The sequence below is a fragment of the Plectropomus leopardus genome, chromosome 15, assembly GCF_026936395.1.
Source record: "Plectropomus leopardus strain MGB_pleo_1.0 chromosome 15, ASM2693639v1, whole genome shotgun sequence".
NCBI classification, from domain to species: domain Eukaryota; kingdom Metazoa; phylum Chordata; class Actinopteri; order Perciformes; family Serranidae; genus Plectropomus; species Plectropomus leopardus.
In genome coordinates this window covers 24,490,947-24,515,832 of record NC_142190.1, presented here as the reverse complement: position 1 = coordinate 24,515,832, position 24,886 = coordinate 24,490,947, and the positions used below count along the sequence as shown (strand labels likewise).

The 24,886-nt window shown below is 40.1% G+C and overlaps 1 protein-coding gene across 1 annotated transcript in view; it reads right to left on the bottom strand.

The window, feature by feature from the left end:
- Positions 1 to 24,886, bottom strand: part of ephb4a (eph receptor B4a) — a 48,249-nt gene that overhangs the window by 3,960 nt on the left and 19,403 nt on the right. Inside the window, exons 2-15 of the mRNA XM_042498650.2 lie at positions 20,836 to 20,906; positions 17,723 to 18,004; positions 14,493 to 14,883; positions 10,499 to 10,651; positions 7,457 to 7,792; positions 7,242 to 7,366; positions 5,121 to 5,286; positions 4,711 to 4,810; positions 3,297 to 3,361; positions 3,026 to 3,139; positions 2,426 to 2,673; positions 2,132 to 2,347; positions 1,494 to 1,643; positions 199 to 392 (exon numbers count right to left, since the gene is read on the bottom strand). Coding sequence (XP_042354584.2) covers positions 199 to 392; positions 1,494 to 1,643; positions 2,132 to 2,347; positions 2,426 to 2,673; positions 3,026 to 3,139; positions 3,297 to 3,361; positions 4,711 to 4,810; positions 5,121 to 5,286; positions 7,242 to 7,366; positions 7,457 to 7,792; positions 10,499 to 10,651; positions 14,493 to 14,883; positions 17,723 to 18,004; positions 20,836 to 20,906 — 2,611 coding nt within the window. The remainder of the gene's footprint in view (positions 1 to 198; positions 393 to 1,493; positions 1,644 to 2,131; positions 2,348 to 2,425; positions 2,674 to 3,025; positions 3,140 to 3,296; positions 3,362 to 4,710; positions 4,811 to 5,120; positions 5,287 to 7,241; positions 7,367 to 7,456; positions 7,793 to 10,498; positions 10,652 to 14,492; positions 14,884 to 17,722; positions 18,005 to 20,835; positions 20,907 to 24,886) is intronic.

Below are 24,886 nucleotides of genomic sequence, written 5' to 3'. Positions count from 1 at the left end.
AGCAAGAGGCTGACAGGTCACAGCGGGACATTAAGGTGGTACATAAGATTGGGCAGTGGGAGGGTAATGTCTGTCTTAAAGAGAGGGACATCATCAAATGACTGGCATGCTGGCTTTTCTCTCTTCATTCTCAGGCTGCATATTTGTGACCTCATCAGGCAGGTTGTCTGTCAATCACTCAGACACATCTGCACTCACCCTGCGCCTTCTTGAGCCACTATTTTCAGTGATGCGGGGTTGCGGATGAGCTTGTCCAGAGCGCTGACAAGATCGGCGAAGCGAGGGCGCGCCGAGCGGTCCTTCTGCCAGCAGTCCAGCATCAGCTGGTGCAGATGGGTGGGGCAGTCAGGTGGCGGTGGCAGCCGGTAGTCCTGCTCTATGGCATTGATTACCTGATAGGAGGAAAAATGATCACAATTCAAACCAATTTATTAACTTAATGGTATTTTAATAAATATGCGTGGAGGGCAAACAAGACAGAAGAGGAAAAAGGAAATCCTGAACTAATATTTTCCCTGTATGACAGAGTTGCTTGGCAACCTCATGTTTTAACTACTATTCAAACACTTCATTGATGATCTGGAAAATTCAAAGTATAAAATTTTGGTTTTGCAAAAACTTTACACTTCACAAAACCTTCAGAATCTACAGATGCATAATCAAAATAATAGCCCAATCTGATGTAAAGGCCTCATCTAAACACATCAATCAGAAGAGACTGGTCCACCTTTGGTGTTCTGTTCAGTATATAATATTGGCACCTTATAACCATGTTAACACTTAATATGCTTGTTTCTCTCTGTGCACGTTTGTCTAACGTGAGGGTAACACTAGGAGACACAGAAGGTGTTTGAGCCACACAGGACATGCCACAACAGATGTTTATGCGTGCCCCCCTGCTGCTGACTTTGAAAGACAATCGTTCATAAATTTTAAAAAAATGTGTTCTGCTCTTGCTATGTTCTAATGTTATTACAGACTACAATTTGGAGTTGCTGGACATATCACCTATCGTTACCAGTAGCAGTAGCCTGCATATGAGACGTTTAGGGTACATCAGTGCATTGTAACGTCTGTAATGTCAGGTGTTTACAGGTCCTCTGTAATTTGTAACTACAGAAAATACCCCAAGTTACACTTACATTACTAAATTGTAAAAAAAAAAAAAAACAAGGCAGAACCACGTCTTCTCCGTCTATACTTTATGTACAGAGTGAATTGTTTTTTTCTCAATAAGGTTGAAAAAAGTCCTTCTTTTTCTGTTATATTGCTGGCAAATTAGACACTTCACAACTTAACACAAGTCAAAAAAGTTCTACTCTGCTTGAAAACTTTGGGGCATGTAAACACACATCTTATCAGATTACTTTATTTAGCTTCCACGTAAGCAGTTAAGTTGAAATCTCTACTCAGAATTATTTCTCTCTGACTGAAGAAAGATTGTCCATGTAACCACAGCTATTGTCAAAAAATGTCTGTTTGCTTCAACTTACATCCTGGTTGCTCATGTCCCAGTACGGTCTCTCTCCAAAAGACATGACTTCCCACATGACAATGCCATAGCTCCACACATCAGAGGCTGAAGTAAACTTTCTGAAGGCTATCGCCTCCGGTGCTGTCCAGCGAATTGGGATCTTACCTCCCTGCACAGAGAAGAGAAACAGTCAACACTGCAAAACTTCAAGTAAATATGGTCAGACAGGAGTTTGACATTGAAAGCAAAGAGTGGAAAATAACAACTTTGAGTTGATGAGGCAAAATATTACCACTCTGATTTGATATTTCGACAAATGTACAATGCATGAGTAAATGTAATCATTCATACAACATGTCCATCAGTCTTGCAGATTAAAAAGGTAAAACAATTAAAAAAGGAAAAGATACAGCATGCTAGAAATTGCACCACGTCATAGTCAATTACATGAAAGTCTATTTGTCATATTAGCGTATGTCCCAGTAATCAATTCACCTGCTGCTGTAGCCTCAAACTGAACATCATGGATGATTTCATTGTCATTTTGGCTTTATTCTGAGTATGATTTGATATAGCAAAGCAAAAAATACCACCTGAGCATCAGATATATTGTAGATTTATTCATGAAAATGTGTCTTAAGGGGACTGTCGTCTCACCAGAGAGCTGGTGTAAGTCGGGTCGGAGGAGTTCTCCTGCAGGAAACGTGACAAGCCAAAGTCGGACACCTTGCACACCAGGTTGCTGTTGATCAGGATGTTGCGGGCAGCCAGGTCTCGGTGGACATAGCTCATCTCTGCCAGGTACTTCATGCCGGAGGCGATGCCGCGCAGCATACCCACCAGCTGGATGGGAGTGAACTGGCTGTCGTTCAGCTACGGAGGAGAAAAGCAGTTCAGCTGGAGAGTGACTGAAGTGGCCGTGTGTTTAAGTGTTCTCTGTGTCACACTCACGCGTAGAAACGAATCCAGAGCTCCGTTCTCCATGAACTCAGTGAGGATCATAACCGGACAGCTGGCCGTGATGATGCCCTCCAGGTGGATGATGTTGGGGTGCTGGAACTGCCCCATGATGGACGCTTCAGACAGGAAGTCCCGTCTCTGCTTGTCAGTGTAGCCTCCTTTCAGAGTCTTGATTGCTACGTAGTTCTCTTTTTTCCCCGGGATCTTCAGCCGTCCTCGACACACCTCCCCGAACTCTCCTGCAGACACATAAACACACATTAGGGCTGTTTTCAGATGACAGTAAGTCTTTGGCAAACGTAAAGCTTGCCTGCAGCCTGAGGTGCCCTTTGGTTTGAATAAAGGCTGGTAATATGGCAACATATTTATCAGTTAATTGCTTTGGTTATGCGGCAAAATTGAATTTCGCCTGATAAAAAAAGAATACAGACAATGCTTTGAAATGTCACAGGACTAATTTCACTTTAAATTACATTATTCTTAATAATGTTATGCTGAACGAGGAAAAAAAAAACACCCACAGAAAGACTTGACCAGCACAAAGTTTGGACATTTGTGAAAAATGGAAAAAAGCATAAAGCTGGGGCTTACCAGCACCGATAACCTCCTCGATCTTGACAAAGGAAACATCAATTTCCTTGGCAAACTCTCGCACGGCCTCATTAGGGTCCTCATAGGTGAAGGGGTCGATATAAACCTTGACCCCTGCGAGAGAAACACAAACAGAGTCGTGGGAAAGGAAAAGACGAAATGTTACTATGAGCAGCAATGAGCCCGGGCACATTAAAAAAATGATTTTCTCGACGTGGACGAGTTGTAAATCACAGCTGAGGTTTCTGTGTGTGCGCCCTTGATCTGTTACCTTGGCCGACGAGGTACTGGCTGTTTTTGTCGCTCAGCTCTGGGTCTTTAACTCGGCTGTGTCTGCTGCAGGTACAGAGAGAGATCGGGATAAATAAAATAAGATTAGGATTGGCAGCGCAGTTATCTGAACAATGGATGTTAGAGTTGATTTTTTTGGCATGCATTCCTGATGCATTATCAGCCCAGTTCTATGCAAATCACCGGGCTCACTGTTTATGCAATGACAGTAATAAGATGCCTCTGTGACCAAAATACAAACTCTAAAAAAGCAAAAATAAGCCAAAAACATCCACAAATTGTATTACTATTTTTGATCAGATATTAAAAATTCTACAATGCAAGCAAGCATAGCAAAATATGATAATGCATTGATCCCCTTTGGGAATATCTGCTATCTTGGACGCATGCACCGAGAGGTCAGCTAGAGACCAACAGCCAACAGAAATTACAATCTTTCAGCTCCAAAAACACCTCCATCATTTTCTTTTTTTCTTTTCCTTTTTTACACAAAATTTCTACCTTGTTAAGAAAAGCCTTTTGTTTTTCTCAAACAATCATCAGCGATCTAAAATGCACAACGCACAACAGCTCGTGGTAACGGCGAACACCTGAGCCAACCGCGATGGTTCTGCTCTTTGACACAAGCAGCTCCATTATAATTCTGCTGGCGCAAACTCATCCCTGCAAGACTGTAACAACCCTGTAGCTACTGGATCCCTGCCTTCCTCCATTTCTCTCCTGCTCCCACCTCATAAGCCTAAAATAGCAATAATGCACCACCCTCGGTTAGTGGCAGATCTGGGCCTCAGCCACTGGTTTGTGTGTGTGTGTGTGTGTAAGTGTAAGTGTGTGTGTCACAAGGTCACAGCTATTGTTCTCCTGTCCTGTGGAAACAGGGTTGGGACGCCTGCATCCTGTCTCTCCCTGCCCTCTACCTCTACCGTCATCTCTCTCTCTCTCACATGTATACACACACACACACACACACACACACACACACACACACACACACACACACACACACACACACACACACACACACACACACACCCTTTCTCCCTCTGATGGCATCCAACACTATTTACTCAAACAATGAAGCCTAAGGAAAATGTTCTAATGAGCAGGATAACTTTTAGCTGTGTAAGCAAAAGACATCATGAGCATTGCTTTGTGTGTGAGCTGCCTCGCGCTGAAAAAAAAAAACGTGTGGGTAACAGAGTGCAAATCCACCGTTGATAAGATATGATTTCTATAAACAAAAGAACAAAGTGGTGCAAAACTGTAAAATTGGGGTCACGGCTGTTATTGGTTTTCAATTTCCCCCTTTTCGCCCGTTTCCTGTTATTCTGTCAGCCTCTTTCCCTTCCAAATCTATCTCTCTCTCTGCCTCTTTCCTTTTTGCTCGCTCTCACCGTATGCAGTAGGCAGCCACCAAGACGAAAGTGACAAGCAGCAACATCCCAACAGCGATCAGGATGCCAGGTACTAAGAACTGGGCGGCGGAGTCGTGACCTGAGAGAGGCGACAGACAGACGGAGAGTTAGTGTACTGTAATGACAGAAAAGTCATGCGGCTTACAATGGGAGTAAAGAAAGCATGAGAAGGAAAAAAAAGCACATGACAGGAATTTATAATATAACAGAGGCTCAATACAAGGACGCTAACTCAACACAAGGACACAGGCAAGACTTTCATTCAACAAGAAATTGCGAAAGGACTGAAAAGAATCTGAAAAAACCTTCCCGAAGGAAATGAAGAAAAATGTGTGAAAGAGAAAAAAAGAGCAGTGTGTGTGAAACTGGCTCTTAAGGAGCAGACTCACCATCAGGCAGTGTGTGGAAGACAGCTGTAGGACTGAAGCTGCCATAGCCAGCCATGGTGCGCGCCCGAACCTGCACCTCGTACTGAGTGGCCCTGCGGAGGTCCGTCAGCACAGCCTGGTTTCTGTTACTCTCTGTGTAGTGGCACTGGTCTTCACTACGTCGCTCCTGCAGTACCAAAACAGAGTTAGGTGGACTGAAAGTGAGCATTAAACAGGGATTAGGGAGGAAATGAGACACTAAGAAGCCAGTTAAGGGTCATCTACAGGAATTAAAATATACTTGCAAATTGCATATGGTTGGAATGAAGTTTAGTAGGGCTGTACCAAATTTCATTTTTTTAATACATTCAAAGCTTCTATTGAGGTTTTCGAATGAAACTTTGTCTTTTTTTATGACATCGTTTTTTTCTAATTAAATCAACTTGCTTTCATGAATACATGTAATTTATGGTGCTGTTAAATTGCTGCTAGACCTTCTCGTCAATACAGATGCCGCTCTTTATGTGCCGCAACCAGGCAGGGATGTAGGTTTTGTTTCAACATTTGGGTGGGCACATAATGAGCATTCTGGCAAATGTTTATTACCAATTTGTGCCTTTTCTGCATCTGCATGTTTAATGTGTAAATGTTATGGTACTTTCTGCTTTAATTGTGCTTAGATGCTTCTTCCTCTTCTGTTTTATGGCAGACAGCAACCACTGCTTTTGAGGCTGCAACCACCTACATCACTGGAGGAATTTTAACCAATTGCATTCTATTGAGTGGGACGTGTCTTCTGCGCTTCCATCAAAATCTACATCTATTCGTTAGATAAAAAGATATTGTGAATTTTGTGAAACGATTAATCTAGCTTTTTTAATAAATTTTGACATTAGGACTTTACAAAACTTTGGAGTTACTGGAAATGTTTGGATCACATGAGTCAGAAACAATCTTAAGCAGCTACCGCTGGAATCTACTTCTACAAACAGTATAATACTAACAATACACAGTCACTTCAGAAATACCAGCTTTATACAGAAAAAATAGACATGCAAGAAAAATTTGAATGTCACAGTTATGAATAAGGCTTTTAAGCTTTCAGGACAATATGACACTTACATTGGATGCCTTTGAAGACCATTTCAACATAAGTGTTAACCAAATTTACGACAGATTTGTAGACAGAATTGTCTTTTTTATCCAAGCATTGCAGTTAAATATGATGTCACAATATAGGTAAGTAGTATATATGTGGTCCTGTGCAGAGCTAGCTTTTATGAAGGTTATAATATGATTATATTATATGTTTAAGAGAATGAGCTAGTTTAATCTACACTTGCCAGCAGTTAAGTGCAAGCATTAAGTGAAAAAGTTGTAGGTTCAACGATTTGCATTATAAATGTGGACTTTAATATTGATACTTGAAATTACATAAAATGTTTGTGGCAATTAAGACCTTGAAAATTCAAATTTAAGACTTTTTAATGACTTACTAACCAGGAATAAAACCGAATTTAAGAATTTTAAGACTTTTAAAGGACCTGCACACACCCTGCTGAAGTTTACCCAATTTGACTTTAACTACATTTTTATACACTCCAATTACAGCACATTAAAACAGAATTACACAGACTTAAGCAGATGCATGTTAACAAACTAGGGGTACATGTATAGAGATTTATTTTGTTCACATTAAAGCATCGTGTGTGTCAGCTTTTTCTTATGTGTTTTGGTCAGAGCAACAAACACAAACCTAACCAGAGAAATGTCAAGTACACACCCTTGTGTACTGTACACTGCTTCAACAGTTGTTACAATCAACACTGAAACAAAATCTCAGACACTGGAAGGCCATGACTAGAGCTGATATGCAGTAACACAAATTTACACTGTCAAATATCTGAGGCATTGTCTAATCTGCAGGGGGTCTGGGTTTCAGGTCACTTCAGTTTCAGTTCTTTGAACTGTGTGAGTAAATCCACATAAGTGTGCCACCCTGTTTACATTTTTGTTCTTGCTGAGCATTGTGCGTGTTATAATCCTGAGAGGTGGTACATCTGAATATAAAATCATGACCGTGAATAGCATGTGACCTTTAAGACAGACAGTTGAGAGATGTTGTCGGGGGGGGGCTCTCACCTTCTCACAGTAGCGTAGCTGATACTGCAGGATGGTGTAGTGAGGCTGAGCCGGGACTGACCAGTGCAGAGTCAGGCTGCTCTCTGTGGAGTCACTCTTCCGAATCACAGACACCAGCGACGGCACTGCACAGATGGCAGCAGAATTATAAATACCGCATGTAATTCGCACTATTCGTACCTTTCTACCTCCTCCCCTCCACCTCTCTCTCTTACCGTCATGGCTTGTGGTGATGTTGACACTTTCGCTGTTAGGCTCCTTGCTGCTGACCTGAGACACCCCGTTAAGAGCCTGGATTGTGAAGGTGTATGTGGTGTGAGGCAGCAGGCCCCACACCTCCACCCTGCGTCCCAGCAGGCCGTGCTGCGTGGGCCGGTAGCTGACGCTGTCTCCGCAGGACAGGCACGGCCCCTTTGGTGACCTGCACACAGAGCATCTGACGGCATAGCTCAGGTCTGTTCGGCCACCGCTGTCAAGAGGCTCATTCCACTCCAGACTGAGCGTGGTGTCGTTGATCTGGGTGACAATGCTGCGTGGCGCCGAGGGAGGTTCTACAGTGACAAAAAAAAAAGTTAAACTGATTTGGCATTCCCTATGTTGTAAAAACTGGAAATCAGCAGAATAATGACCTTCAAGCTCTTGTACTTAACATTTTGGGGAATACGCACTCTTTCTTGCTGAGAGTGAAATGAAAAGTTTGATACTATTTGCATGTCTGTACACTAAATATGAAGCTACATGAGCACCTGTTAGCTTAATTTAGCATTAAGACCACAAATAACCTGGTTCTTTTCAAAGGTAAAATTTTGGGTTTATGTGTGGGACTATTTTTTGGCCTGGTGCAGAGACTTCCGAGACTTATCGTCCTTGTGAGGTTGCCATGCAACCAGAGGAGACTCTAGGAAATCACTGCTCCCTGCCAAGAAATAGTCAGACACCCAACACGAATAAATGTTGTTACAAGTAGTTTTCTGTACAGATTAAACAAATGAGATATAACATTAGACAACTTCATGTCATGTTCACACTGAAAACAAAAGCGCCCTTATATGACAATTGTCACGTCAGCAGTCTGGATCGGTTGCCTCACCATTAACACCATAAACGCATTTCTCCAAGTGGGTCAGGAAGCGATTCTGCTCCTTTGCTCTTTTCTAATCACACACACACACACACACAGCTCTGTCTCAGTCTGCTTGTGTGTGTTTTGTTGTCAGCCAGCCTCTCTTACTCGCTGTGTAGACACTAGACAAATATGTGGAAAGTATCATGGAGTGCATATTCTAAAATAATAAAAAATTTGAAATAATATGATAATAATCATGTTTTTTTATAGAGCACTTTTCAAAAACAGTGCTACAAAGTGGTTCACGGGGAAGTGATATAAAACAGGCAAGTCATAAAATCAAAGGATAAAGAAAACATGAAAAACAATTTGATGTATCCAAGTATCCAAAGACAGTTCGAAGTAAATTAAAACTCTTATCAACTAATTTATAAGAATGAAATCATCCATAATATATAATGAGTGCTTTATATCCTTTGAAATCAATTATCAATGTGTTTTCTTGCCAAATTCATTTCATCCTTGCAGAAAAAAGTGATGAAACACTTGATGCCAAAAGGAAGCTAGCAGCGCTCTACGCAAAAATCAGCATGCTTTGTGGCGCCTCCCCTCCAGTATGAACCAGCATTAAGCAGAGACAGGCAAGTTGTTTCCCCAATTTCAGTTTTTGTGCTAAGCTAAGCTAATTGTCTGTTAGCTGTAGCTTTCATATTTATCATACAGACACTGGACAGTGGTATTGATCTCTTAAGAATTCTAAAGAAATCAAATATGAAAATTTCTCCAAAATGCCACACTGTGTCCTTAAATGTTGTCTTTTCTTGTTTCTTAACACAGGGAAAGCACCAGAAGTCATCCTTGAAATACTGCACATTGATCGGTCAAAAATGTCATCACATTTCATTCACATTTCATAACGTTTAAAATGTCTCTATCAAATCAAATTATAATCTCTTCTGTGCCATTTTTCTGCAGCTTTACCTTTCTATGACCCACACAGACCATTTGTTTAGGTTTTCCCGTGCGTGCTTTAGACATTTTATTCAGTCTGCTCATGTCGTCTTGAAGCAGAACAATGCTCCAGCAGTGGCTTTGCGTCGCAGCAGGAGCATATGTGTTGCAGAATTTAACTGGTGCAATTACGTTTGTCTAAAACTGGATGATAATGATCACCGTCTGAAAATTGCAAGAAGATAGCTATTGCCTCAAGCCAAGCATAACTAAACAGCAATAGCACTCAGCCACTGTGAATGAGTTTCTGTTCCTGCCAAGGAGACGGAGCTTTGTCACTGAGCCTGCAGCTAACTTAAGTGCTAATAGTGTTCTCATTGGAAACCCAAGTGGGGCAGCAGCATCATAGACAATCTGGGTGCGAATGAAATCTGAATTCAACATTTGGGAATAAGGATGATGCATTTTATGATTTTACAACCAGAATCCACTTCGTTAAAATCACCAAGGCTGTCACAGTAATGTCAGACTCTTGTTTTCAGTTGGAAAGGTCTGCATGATTTACGGATTGTGCAGCTGGTTTGTAATTTTACATACAAATTGAAAATATAAGTGATATACAGAACTGCAAAGGCAATCCAGTACAATAACAGAATATATAATAGGAATGGACTAATTAAGTGATTCATAATTAAGATAAACCCTTTGTAATTAAAGTTATCAGTAATAATAAAATTGGTGGATGTTAAAATTTTGGTTGGCATTGATATCACACCTGCAGAGAACAGGACTGTCAACAGCCTGATTGTGTTTCACATTGTTTCACATCCTCTTTAAGGCCATTCAAAAAGAGTACACCTAATTAAAAGGTCCCTCCCATTCACACATCCAACTTATAGCTGAATTGAAATTCCTAAATCTGCATGGAGGTGTCACTTGAGACCATCAATGCCCACTCCACTTAAGAGTGGAAGCCCTACCCCCAACAACCTGTCACAAAAGACATGCATCTCAATGGCCGGTAGCGGGACAAAGGACACAAAGCAGATTAGAGGAGTTTGGCTAAGTGACACCAGAGGGAAAAGAAAAAAAAAAAGAAAAGCACAGGAGTCGGTAAAAAACAAAGTAAGGAAGAGCAGGGGAAGATAGAGAGAAAACAAGTGAGTGTATGCTTGTGTTGCTTAGCACCTCCACATTTGCATTTGGATTCGTGCATAAGGACTGTTTTCTGAATACTTACTACTGCACGGCGTGTCGGGAGTGTCAGACTCTGCACGAAAGTGTCCAGGGCGACACTCACACACAGATGTCCCTCCACTTTCAGCGCGGCTGTTTTCTGGACAGGTTCTGCACTGTCCCTCTGCAGCCGACTTGAACTGACCCACAGGACAGCCTGGGGAGGACAGGAGGGGAGAACAAATGAGGAGGATTTCTGATTCTGGACATGGCCTGTGAATACTTCACAACACTGCAGCAAATCTTCACACCCACTGTGTCCCAGACAGACCTGGGTCAAACTGAATTTGCAAATACATTGTTGTGTCTTTTTCAGGGTACTAAGGTGCCAGATGGTTACAGATTGACAGACAGAACCATGTAATGGCGGCCATAAACTGAGGACAATCACAGCAATGATGCTGATAGTAATAGCCAGTTTGGTGTTTAAGCTGGTCTGTCATTGGCGTACGGCTTATGATTGACTTCACCTGACCATATCTGAATAACAGAGTCAGCATGTGTCCATACAAAAAACGGCCTTCATTTATCGGCCCAAATACTCATCACTGAAACCAAAAACAGCACTGTGGCATTCAAAATGTAAAGAAACAGCGAAATGAGCCTGAACTCGTGCTGAAAGGATTAGTTGGACAATCTATGAGTTGACTGACAGAAAATCAATTGACAACAATTTTACCAATAGGTTGGAAAAGGCCAAACCTTCTCCGGTTTCAGCTTCTCAAATCTGAGGATTCACTGCTTTTCTGTTTTATATTTTACAGCAAATGTATTACTATCTGACATTTATATATTATAGACTTAGAATGTTATTAAAGGGGAACACGACCTAAATTCATAACTCCAATAGGTTATGTCCATTGCCTCGTAAAGTTCAATCCATATTTGTGAGCATGAGCTACTCTCTCAAAGCCACAAACCAGAGAATTATGTCTCGAACTTGTAATTCCACTGGGTATAAAGTCTGGAGCTGTTTAACAGACAATGACTGGGAGCCTGATTTTGTGGACCCACAGATTGTTGGTTTTCTTTTTAAAACCAAATGAGCTTTATTCTGTTGTAGACTTCTCAGTTGTGAAACAGAAAATGGGACATTCTCCTGGCTGTTCTCAATGTCATCTAGAACATCTTTTACCATTCATCGTCGATGGAGCAGCTCCAAACTTTACACCCAATGACATCACAAATCTGAGTTTTAGCACTCTAGTTTTTGAATTTGGGAGAGTTGTTCGCATTTACTCATATTTTTGGACTGTGTTAGACCATAAGAATAATTCAAACACTTTGAAAATGGTCATAGTTCCCTTGTAAAAGAAACCGATCATGCTTTCTCATATTTTGTGTCTTCTATATAGTGTTACAATGAAGGAATGTTTATGCTGCTGCTGTCGGGTGTAAACCTCCTATCTCCAAAATTGCTATTTTACACGAATTAGAAAAAACATTGTGTTTTTAAAATGATCCAATGGAGGTTTAGTCATAAGCTTTTTAAAATGGTGAGATGAGGAAATATGAAGTTTGCGCCAGACAACATTGATATTAAATCTTTAATAATGAGGTGAACATATGTAAAAGTAGTCCCTGTGAGCAAAAACTCGAGGTTTCCTGTCATTCTGAACACTCTGTTTACAACACTTTTTTTCTACTCTGGCCACAGTATGACATCATAGTGTGCTGGATTTCTTTACATATGGTCATCTGCTCCAGGCACGCTACTGCAAATGTTGATATAGCTTACACTGCTACATGTGGCTACATGCTAAAGTCAGGGAAACATGTAATCTTGGTTGTTGACGTTGCTCTTCATCTCTGATTTTGGATTATATTCCTACTGGAAAATGTCAGCTTGTGTTTAGAAGCTTTCATTGGTGATTTTTTTCTGTAAAAGTGATCTCATTCTTCATTACAGCCATTGCCCCAACTGCAATGAGCACAGAGACGTTGAGATACAGAAAACTTGGAAATGCTGACCAATCGGTGGGGAATGGGCTTTTACGTGAGTGGGCTTAAAGAGACAGATTCTGAAACTCAGTGTTTCAAACAGAGAGTGAATAAAAGTATTCCAGCACAGACAGTTTGACAAAAATAGTTTTTTTTTTAGAACATTAGAGAGTGGGAATGTATTCTAGCAAAAACCCAAAATACAAGTGGGAATGTAAAAATGACCATAATAGGTCTTAAAATCAATTGATCAAATAAAAATGAAATAAAATAAAATAAATTAAACACACACACACACACACACACACACATAAACTTTGTAATGTGCCGTCACCCTGGTATGCCACATATGGTCACTGAAGTGTTTACAATAACAGTGTGGCAGTTGAAATGCAACTCCAGCTGCTGAGTGAGAGGAATAAAACAATAAACTTTCACACCGAGTGGAGCATTGTTAAAAGGGTCAACACACTCTCTTTCCGACTGACATTTTGCCTGCTGGAATTTCCCGCATGTGTGAAATGCATTGAGTGCTGATGCATGTCTCACCTGTTAAAGGTTGCTGAAATATATAGTCTATAAATTAAATGAAAGTGGTTATGATAAGACAGGATTTGAAACCAACCTGGGTGCTTTTGAGCTCTTATTTTGATCCCAACAGATAATACAAATGACACTTCCTGACAACAGCCTGTTACTATTGTTCACTAAACAATGTTTTTTAATGACTTCAGCTGTAAGAATGTTCAGCACCGCTTCAAGTGCTAATGTGAGTGATTGTTTTCTTCTGGTTATTTTTTCTGACTAAAAGGGTCTGGAATAAATACTAATATAAAAAGTAATACTCACAAATTTTCACTTTGGCTTTGTTTGTTTTAAATATGAACGCTGGCATGAATCATTTCTGGAGTTTGTTGACGGGCTGCTAACATTTGTTGTAACTCAAAATCTATTTGGGAGCATCCAGGGCGTCATCTTATGTAACACTGGTAAAGCTACAGTATTCTGGCACATGGGGAAACACACCCCTCCCATGTAGCAGTATTTATAGCCTGCTGGAGCTTTACTTCAAAGACGGGGTTTAAATATTCTAATCAAGCTCCTCTATAACACTAAATCAACATGACAGCATTCGTAAGTTTTACGTTAAAGGGTTGTTTGACCCTTAAAATGTATGTATTGTCTATGGGAGATAATGGCATTACAGCTGGAGTAATTCAATTTTAAAATGAGAGGCCAATTGCATTCTCTGAAGTGACCAGCCTACGAAGCAAATTAACTGTTCAATCTTGTTATAAAAGGCAATTTCCCTTTATGGTCTGGTGAGTGTTTCTTCCTCACAGCTCTCTTCAGTGACAGAACGCTGGAAATGCCAACCCCACTTCACCAGCAGCTAAAATGTCGGAAATTATTTTTTGTTATGAGAAATCATTATACCTCCCACAGAGATCAAACTGAATCGTACCTTCAAACACACGCGGGTGCAACTGCGCATTTTCGGGAGAAAATGTAGCATTTCTTCTCGTGTTTTCAGAGCTGAACATTTCTCCGCCTCAGTATGATGCAGTATGTGTGAGAGAGCGTGCGTGTCAGGGGGGTGTTCATGCACGAGGCTTGTTAATTGGACTCATTAGACGGAGCTGCAGCACAGCTCCTGAGAGAATCCTCCTGCCTCTTCCTTCTTTTTTTGTCTGCTTCGCTTTGATGTTCTCAAAGTGATATGATCTTTACCCCGAGCGTTCCCCCCCTGCTCTCGCTCCTCTCACCTCTGCAGTCCTCCTGTGCTCCTTCTAGCTTAGCTGAACCGTGAGTTGTCACAGCGGTAAGCCTGTGACCCTGCTCTTCCAATCGGAGATAAGCGCCGCTCCATCTGACCTCTCTCTGTCCACTCCGTGTAACAGAAGTTCCCCTGCCTCATTAACTTCCTCCGTCTCTCGTTTCTCTGCTCCTCGGTGAACCCCACCCTCATCTCACCATTGTTTGCTTGTTTAGTCTGCCTGCTCTGCTGCCTATGCGGGTGGAGTCTATATACACACTTGTGGCCTCCTCCTTCTTACCTGTGCATCTAGTGTGTCCTTCAGCGGGCTCGTATCCCGGGAGGCAGGCGCAGGAGGTCGTCGGCTGGCCCACCCACTGGCCGTCTTCCCCGCAGAAGAGCTTAGGCGGCCGAGGTCGAGGTCCCTGCTGGGCAGCGTGCTCCACACACTCACCCTGCGCCTCTTGCACCAGAGTGCGGGGAACTGTCTCGGGGAAAGAGGACAAAGCACTGACCAGGGGGGGACACTTTTTGAAGAACACCCTGACGGACAGCAGGGCCATGCAGGCACCCTGAGCCTGGAACGCCAAGTAGAAGCCTCTCTTAGATAGGGGGCCGAGTCTTAAGGTCTTCACATTGAATTTCCGCTCCCCGCCCTTCCTCAGTAGAAAGTCCGCAGCCACTGTGTCCACCTAGGACAGGAAGAAAGAGAAAGGATCTTATGTAATGGCCCCGTTCCAGCACACAGGATTCAGTCTTAAAAAGGACCAGGCTGTGCATGTTTTAGCCATTTTAGCCCATTAACTAGACACCACATATGCTTTACATTATTGAACATTTTCCAAAGCATACCACTGTGATTTAAGATTGATTTCCTAGCTTCCTGGCAGCCATTGTTTCCCCATTTGTTACAGTGTGCTTTGAAGCTCAAACTTGCAAGGACTTGAAAACTCGCACGGGAGAAAGGTAATTTCATCACAGCGAACATTTCATCACTTTTATTTTTCTGTCAAAGTTACATTATTAAGTGGTAATGAAGTCGAGGAGGAGCAGGCACTATTTTGAAACCTCTCTTTGGCGGCACGTTCAAGGACGCCACAACATCTGAGGGTTGACAATGAGATGCCGAAAAAGCACTTCACTCGCAAGCTATGCGTGTGGAAAATGAAAGCCAGGAGATAAACAAACATGCAGGTTGTGAAACAGATTTAATGCACCGAGGAGGAGAGTTTTCAAAACTGTACTCGCTCCCATGAGATGATAACATAACTTGGACGAAAACTAAAAGCGATTAAATGTCGACTGTTATACATACATAACTAAATCTACGGGGGTTTATGGTCTCTGCACACTGATGGACCGTAAAAAATTGAATGGAAGCCAACTGCACATAACAGATCGATCTATAAACGTAGGTATGCTTTGGAAAATTGTCAGCAGTCATTTTCAGTACAATACACATACGTCATACATAGTTAAGTCCTTTATGAAATGTGGTCAAGAAAGCTCTAGTTTTGGAGAGATTCACTATTATTGATAAAGGGAATCAAAGAACTTTGATTTTAAATAGTGTTTTGGTTTTTTTTTTCCAAGTCACACTCTTCAATAATTTGGAAATTATACACTGCTGTTTCTTCTTTCTGAATGTGTTTTTTTTTCTCTCAAATGCAATGAAAAGGAAACTTGAGCGATTTAGTGTTGTGCTTCCATAGGGGGTTCTCGGGAGAAACTGAAATTTGATGCAGCAGAGGCCAAAACTTTAAACATACTTTTGGTCCCAGGATGGATAAAACTGGATTCTACACTTACCATATTGCAATTCAATAACTTATTTCCATGGGCCCTCCTTGGATGATAAATGCCTATAACTTTTTAAACTCCACATCCCCACTGTGTAGCATATTGGCTTTCTGTTAAAAGCATCACTTTTCACATTCAGTTCAAAATAACACTGATGATGTTGTCCAGGTTATCTTGAATGTAATTTAAAAGGTTACATTTTAATTAGAAATAATAAGCTGAATCAATAAGTAAATTAATCAGTTAGTCAACTGACAGAAAATTAATTGGCAACTATCTTTATTGATTTGTTTTCGATGAATCTTTTCAAGTAAAATGCAAACGACTTCATGTTCCCAGCTTCTCGAATCTGAGGCCTTTTTTTGGTCATATATATATCAGTCAATTGAATATGTTTTCGGTCGTGTGGAAAGATAAAACACGCTAATTAAAGGCATCACTGTAGGCTGAGAAACTGTGAACACATTTTTTTTCTAAACTAAACTTTTAATTAATTAATCATGAAAATAAATAATGATAATACATTTTATTTATAGAGTGCTTTCCAAGGACACTTTACTTAAGTTATAAGAAATAATAAAATAGAAAACACTGAAACACATTAAGATAGAGACAACATTAAAATACACACAACCTTATTCACAGTAGCATTATTTTCTTAAATTGTTTGTTAGTTAACGCTCTACTGTTACCTTTACCAAAGAGTTTATTTTTTTTTAGTTTGGTTTGTTTGTCAGCAGATTACAGAAAAACCACTGGCCCGTTTTTCCTGAAACTTGGTTGAAGGGCATGGGCCACGGAGGGACTCATTAAATTTTGGAGAGAATCAGAATTACAGGGCAGATACACAAATTATTTTCACTTTTGTTAATGCGAGACAACATATTTGGCCTTGGCAGAGGTCTGCGCTCTCCGTGTGCCCTTCTGGTTAATTATGTTCTTAGCTGTGAAAAAAGTTTCTCCACAGCAAAATAACATATTACAGGTATGCTATGCAGAATTGTCAGCTGCTGTTTGTAAAAACATGCTTGCTGGCGAAAGTAAAAGTAAGAGATTGGTAAGAGATTCACTCTTGTTTGGCGTTTCGCCTTGCTATATTTAGGTTTTTTCTGCGCTGTGCCTCTTAGATGCTTGATGCTTACAGTCTGGCACCTGGTGACTACAAAATACACGGCCACGCACTGAGAGTGGGTTATAAGTGATGATAGAGCAGGATGATTTCTGAGTGAGAAACTTTTTTTAATGAATTAATAGAAAGGAAAGAAAGAAAAAAAGAAAATCCTACATAATCTATCTTTAAACAGGCTCAGTGATACTAGCCATGACAATTAAATTGATCTTTATATGTAAAATCGGTGGAGTAACTGTTTAATGCAGATTTCCAATATGTTCATTAAAATTCAATACCAGGTATAAATACAAAGACACACATATATACATTTTTTTTTACATTCTAAACTAAAAAAAAAAAGTTTTTTGAGAAAGAAAAAAAAGAGGAAATAATCCCTCTACTTTGATTTTCTGTATGTAATGAACCTGCACCCATCCCTGTCTGTATGTCATCCCTGTGTCTCTGTGTCTTTGTTATTGCAAAAAAAAAAATCAATACCAGATGTTATTTCAAAAATTATACCTCAAACAACCTCAAAGTGTCCTTTTCTAAAAACGTACATGATCAAAAACTTTTGCAACTAACTGGCATATACGATCAGAGCGTGGGTGCGGACGTACCTTGGTGTATGGGTTCTCCATCCAGGGCGGGTAAGAGGATGTGGCCTCATTGGAGTCTGCCTGGTAGTAGTAAAGGTTAAAAGTCTCCTTACAGCTGCGGTGGTGGGTACTCCTGGAGGAACACTCCATCATTGTAAAACGCAGCTCCACGTAAACCTGAGACGCTCCTCGTCGCTGGATGAAGCCGCTGCGCAGCCAATGGCTGGATGAGCTGTCAGTCTGACAGATCTGATAGGTCCTAACGCTGTTGTTCTCCTCATCTAAACCGCTTACTTCCTCCCACTGAGAGCAAAGAGGAGAACAAAGGGTTGTCAGGGGGTGCGAGTTAAAATGACATCTGACCCAGAAAACTTGTGAAAAATTTTTTAATTCTCCTGTAAAGACTTTCACTGGAGTCTTTATGAAATTGGTCACATAAAAAGTGCTATTCATCATAATAATGTTACGATCCTTTGTTGGCCCTCTGCTGCACTGCACCTGTCAGAGGCCCCTGGGAGAGATCTGGCCTGCTGTGGATTTAGATCCAGCCCAAATTTGAATCTGGGTTGTTAAATCATTCCTCCTGCTGAGCCGCAGCCCAGCTAGTGGGAATACAAGTCTCACTTGTCAAACAGAGCACACTGCTGCACACAGCATCCGAGACAGACACAGATTTCACCCTTCAAACACACTTTTAGAATAAAATACAAGAATACAGAGGGGGATATCACAAATATGTATGAAGCAAAACCCGCCACAGAAATCTACATTTGTTGGGGAGCCAAATGCAACAGAAAAAAGGCTTTAATGTTTGACTTCTGAGTCAACAGCAAACATGTTCACCATCACCATGTTCCCAAGAGCGGGAAACAAGCAAGAAATTAACATACTCAGGGCAGAATTTAGCAGATTTGCTGAACTTGAGGCTCAGAAATTCAGTTATGTAAATATGTAAATCTTTAAAAATCCATTTGCAGATGATGTGTTGAGTGAGGCAGAATACTGGTCTGAATGAATTACAGAGCAGCAGAGCACTGAGAGCCAGGTTTGAATTTCTCGGAGGGGAGAATTTCCCTTTTAATCCCAAAAAAATAAATACTATGGACTTTTGGCAGCACATATTTCTGCGAACAAAATGTTTTCTGTGATGAAGATGCACTAAACATCCCACAGGGCTCATCTGGATTTGACAAAAATCATTTGAAAGAAATTGGTACAAATGGGGTTTCTGAAAGCAAATCAGAGGTGTAGAAATGTACAGATGTATACATACTGCAGGACATATGGGCCATATGTTTCCTTTTAGTGCAGAGCTCTGAGCCGGTTAAATTAACTCATTCACAGACAAACTGTGTTTATGCAAACACATGCATTCAGCATTTGTTAATACGCATATCAAGGTTACTACCATGTTCTCGCCGTTCACACAAGATTTGAGTTTGCAACTGAGGTTTTATACACATCAGTGTTAAACCCAAAAATTATGCAGATGATTTTAAGAAATAGATCAACTCTAGAGACATCTGTTTTGGCTAATTTTGCTTTTGATAGCCCAATACCCACTGACCAGTAATTTAAATTTTTTTTAATGACATTTTTTTAGAAAGAAAAAAAAAGCCAAAAAACATGGAATGTCGTGAAATACAAGAGGCCTTTTCTTTTTGTCCATTGCTCCATTCAGTTTGAGCTTTCACACCACTTTCCAAAGTGCTATCCATAAACCCTCTGAAACCTGGATCAACATCACTTTTCTTGTGCTGCTTTCAGAAGCCTTTCACTAGAATTAAACATTTGAACACTCGGCAAATTGGTGCGATTTCTTTCAAAAACATGGGTGTTAAGGCAATGAGTCACTTGGTAATTGTGTTCTACAAATTAAAATAAATTTGTAGATTTAAATGATTATTTCAAAAAAGCAAGAGAAAACTGTATAGGGAAAAAGAAAAAACTAAGGAAAAACTATATTTAAAACTATTATAATTACATATCAAAAATGTTACAGGATTATTATAATTTTAAGGCACCCTTTCTGGGTTTCCTTAATTTGTTTTTGTTTTGTTTGGGTTTTTTTTGTGTGGTGGGGGGGGGGGGGTCATCTATGTATATGTATTTTTTTAATTTTCATTTATTTTATTTATTTATTTATTTTTTTTTTTACTAATTTTCAGGTTAATTTCTTGTACATTTCATTGATTTCAAAAGCAAAATTAAACCTGTAGACCAACCAAGTAGACCAAGTATTTTCTGCGGTTAGCCGATTAACTATTGACCTCTGACATCCTTATCTAAAACTGAAAGTTAAATGTGAATATAAACTTTATTTTAGTGTCCTTTATGCAACAATGAACAGTAAGAAATGATGTTACAGTATTTTTGAAATGAAGAAGCCACTATTTATATCTGACAGAAGTTGCCACAAATATCTCACAATCCTTTCATGCTAAAAATAAATAACCATATATTAGCTGAATTTTCATACCAGTAATTTTGATGCAAACAGCTCATGGCGTCTCAGCACTGCTGCCTGTCATTACTGACTAAATCACGTTTTTACACTCTTTAAGTTAGTGTTATAAAACACAATCCTGACGTATTTTTGACAATGCAAAGCTTTTGATGAATGGCTTCAAATGATAATGGCTGTGCAAACTATTTAGAGACCGTCGGCCTGCTTTCCTTTGCATCTTAATCAAAAGCGCAGACACATTTGTTGAATATTTCTGTCCGGTTCCAGAAGCCTCCTTGCCAACATCACTGTTACCATTTTCCTTCTGAGACATCAGCAAGTTGAGCAGTTTTTGGTCACTGACGCTGTTGGCAAAAATACCCTAGCAACCACTACTCAGTTGATCAAATTACAAATATGTCTTTTTCTGGCAGCAGTATTCAAAATTGTGGGCAGCCAGTGACTCCGACTCCAAGGTTGATGGGATATATCAAAGCATCTGCTTTCAATGTACTTTGAATCCCACATTCGCTCTGGCGTTTCCTTTATTCTGTCAGTTACCTGCCATATAAGGAGCTCTTTTATAGCCAAAGTAACAAAGGAACAGCTGGAAGCCAAAAATCCCCCCCGTCACCACAAGGTCTGTGTTAGAAATACAGATAACATGGTAAGGCTGGGGGTTACATACCTCGGGTTTGGCGTGTGAGAAGATGGTCCATTTGAGATCAGACGTCTCTGTCTTAGTGTTCATCAGGACCTCTGTGGAAAAACAGATCAAAACCTTAATATCACTCACAGCGGGAAATATAAAAAATGACACGTATAAGACTCATTTACATTCAGAGAAACACACAAGTGAATTTAAAATCAAAGCGAGAACATATTCCGAGTCCCAAGCTCTCTGCCAAGTATCAGCCATGGCTTACACTGGGATTACGGTAGAAGATGGAGTTTCACCAGTCAATTACATCCACAGAAAAACATTCCCACTACCCTAAAATTGTCTTTCTTCTCATGTTTGTTTCTATTCCCCCCACGTCCCTTGTGTTCCCGGCGACACACCATGCCTGTGGTCACACTAAACCTCCTGAAAGGAGTCTGCCTTTGTCCACAGAGAGTAGGGACAAGTAGTTGGAACAAGAGAACAAGCCAGACTTACACACACTCACAGACGCACGAATATAAAGATTTAAGCCCTTCCAGTCACGATCTGTGATTACAATAGAATTGATTTTTTGTAATCTTTTGAGGGGCAGGCTGCTGCCGGCTCACAAACAATCTGAGCAGTTCTGCTATGATTCAGTATCCCAATAAAATCCAGGACCATGCAACTTGGTGTAGAGTAAGGTTAGGGTGAAGGGACTTCTTTTCATGTGAGGACATCTTTCTCCCTTCCAGCTGTCTTGGCAGATTGTCTCTGCTGAATTGTGACTAGTATTCATACTGATGGGATGGGGTTTGTGTCACAGACCGCTTTTTAGAGCCCTACGTGTTCCCCACAGAAGCTCATCTCAAGGGTGAGGCAGTTTGGTTTTACCAATAAACAGGATTTAATGCGGCTCTCCGGTGTGCCATGATCAAGGCGAGCACTTGCATGAAAATGGATGCTGGAGGAAATGGGGGTTTCAGCGTGAGTTTATCATTGGGGTTATTAAGATGTTTTGTTGAATTAGGCTCCCGATATAAGGCTCAACAGTAAAGCCTGGTGTGCCATAACCACACTAATACACACTTTAATACACACTCTCGGCACACACAAACAAATAGAACACAAAAAACTTTTCTCAGTTTTCTTTTATGGTTTTATCCCCCCCCCCCACACAAAAAAAATCTACATGTTTGTTTAGTGTACTTTTCCACCACGGTTTTTGTAATAATGCTTCATATAAATCATAAAAAGGTGCTTGAATTGCACTGAAATCATAATTCACTTTCTACTTTTATTTGCTTTTTTTCTTTTTCACCTTTATTGGACAGTTCGCAGTGAACAGATACACAGGAATCAGGGGGAGAGAGGGGAGTGCTATATGCAACACAGCGCTGCGGTTACATGACATGCTCTGTAACCACTCAGCAACCGAGGTGCTCTGTAAAATTAAAATTTTTAGTAGTATAATTCTTATAACCCTCTTACATTCATTAAAACAATATCTGAAAAATATTTCCTTCTGAATCCTGGACGAGCCATGGTGTGGCTTTTCTCAGCTGTTAAAGATGTGGTGTTTCCACCTCCTACTTGCCTCAACATGACGCTTTGTTGTCCACAACATCTGCTCTGAATTAATGTTGCCACAATACCAGAATTTTAAACTTTTATATAATTTAGTATAAATAACAACACTCGACACCTCTTTCGATAACACAGCAAAAATGAAAAAAGGTCCTATGCACATAAAATGGGATAGTTTTTATCTTTCTTTTAAAATAATAATCTGCAAACAGTGCTGGTATAGAAAAAGTCACTAAACACATACAAAAACACTGTAATAAATTAGCATTCGGTTGAAAATATGATTGTAGATCTGTGGTTTTTAATGGCATCAGTATTTTTACTACTATTGAATGTATGGAGATCCTATCACTTTAAGTGTGGTATAGAGATGGTATTAGCTACACTTTTGGCTATCTTACTATGTATACATGCCCTTTAAATTAGGTGTCTTATTTTTTTACAGATCCATCTACATTTATCCAAATATAGAGATTAGACAGATCTGTTGTTCTTTAATAATAATCCAGTCCCAATTCCAGATTTCTTTTTTAAAAAAATATCTTTTGGTTTTGAACAGTTGGTTGGTTAAAACTTAAATAAATCACAGTGGGCATTGTGAAATGGCGATAGCCATGCATCCAAATCATAGTTGATAAATTTATCAGTAATAAAAAATAACCTTGCAGCCCTTAAGCAAAAACAAATAGCCACATCTAATGTATTTTGTCATCACACTTTCCATAGTTTTTAAGACTACCGTTGTCTGTGTGAGAAAATAAAATTGTGTCCAAATTACTGTCATTGTTTAATGACTGCTTATGGTTTCCTTTGGAGCACTGTATACAGGAGGAAAGGATCTTTGGAAAAAGCTTTTGCATAGAACACAGCGAAGACATGAAGCCTGTCGGGGCTCCTTGTGCTCTATGAAAATATTTAAACAGCAACACTTGTAGTATTCTACAAAAATAACCTCAACGCCTACAGTTACTAATCTCTGTGATCCTGTGTAAAGTGAGAGGCAATCACATTTACCACTTCCCAGCCCACATCCCAATGAAATACACATGAAGGCACAACAAAAACTCTGAGATAAAGCAGAGTCTGACTCGCACTTCCCACTGAGACAAATGTTACAGCTGACGCCATTGTTTAACCCTAATGAACGTTACACTGTTGGTTGAAGATCAGATACAGGATCAGCCAGTTCAGGATGGACTGTTTAAACTGCCTCTTTAACCCTTTAACACTTAAAACTGAATATAAAAGGATATTTGGTTATTCTAAGCATATGGCATTTGGTAAAACAGTTACTGTTATTCCACTGTGATTGAGGGAGGTGATAACTGTTTTATTTCTCCTCACACTTTCATAATGAATTATTCTACATCCCACAGACTCCTTGGAAGTCCCAATTTCTATAAAAATATACTGCTCCACTGCTATTCCTCCCTTAGATTAAAAAAAAAAGTTAAAATGCAACTCATGAACATTTTAATACAAAATAATTAGCAGTAAAAGAACAAGTACAAGGAAAACATCTCATGTCATCTATAAATATCTCACTCTTTATGTCCTTGTTTTTTTTTTTCATAATGAATTCAATGATCACTCGATCGCGCCCACCTCTGCTCACATCTTGGCTTTCGGCTAATTTAATACATTTCCTCAGTTAACAGCCCCCCCCACACACACACACACAGGAACACACACAGCATTCATCCCCTTCTCGACCCCACTCTCACCGTGGCGCAGCCAAATTATTTAAATCTTTCTTATTGCATTCCACCTCAGTGTCATTTTCTGGTTTCCATCATCTGGGTGACCTGCCTCTTGCACTGCACATGGAAGCAATGACTTGACATCACTTCTCAGGGTTGCATATGCAGCAGGTTCGTCATGACATCACACTGAGATGTAATGTGATTTTAATCAGTTAATTATTGCCCGTCTCTCTCTTATAATCTGCTCTTTCTACACTGCAAACTCCTCATACCCCCCCCCCCCAAAAAAACCACGCACATATGATACATTTCCACTGTGCTATGTCACAACTCAACTTGACTCACTTTTTGTATAAGCACCTTTTTTTATATTTCGTTTTTACTGCGGATAGAACCACACAGAGTGGGCGGGATTCTCAGCCACACAAACTACTGTGACATCATAGGAGTTTCAATGATTAATCTACTGACTGTCAATCAATAAATGAATTGCCAACTATTATCAGCACCACACGCTTAAACTGTCATGAACTGTAAACCCTGGTGAAATTTCAGGATATATGACAGTATGAAATATTTTCCTACCGCCCAAGCCTAGTTGCAAAGGTATGACATTTTCGCATTGCGATAACCATCTTAAAAAGTATTGCGCTTTCACTGTATCTATGTTGTTGCACAGTTATTGTTATTAGTTACAATAACTTTAATTACTCAAAGGAATGGACATTACAGTAGATAAGCAAATTTATATGGTATAATAACCATTACCTTTCATCCCACAGTATACCTTGAAAACAGTATACCAC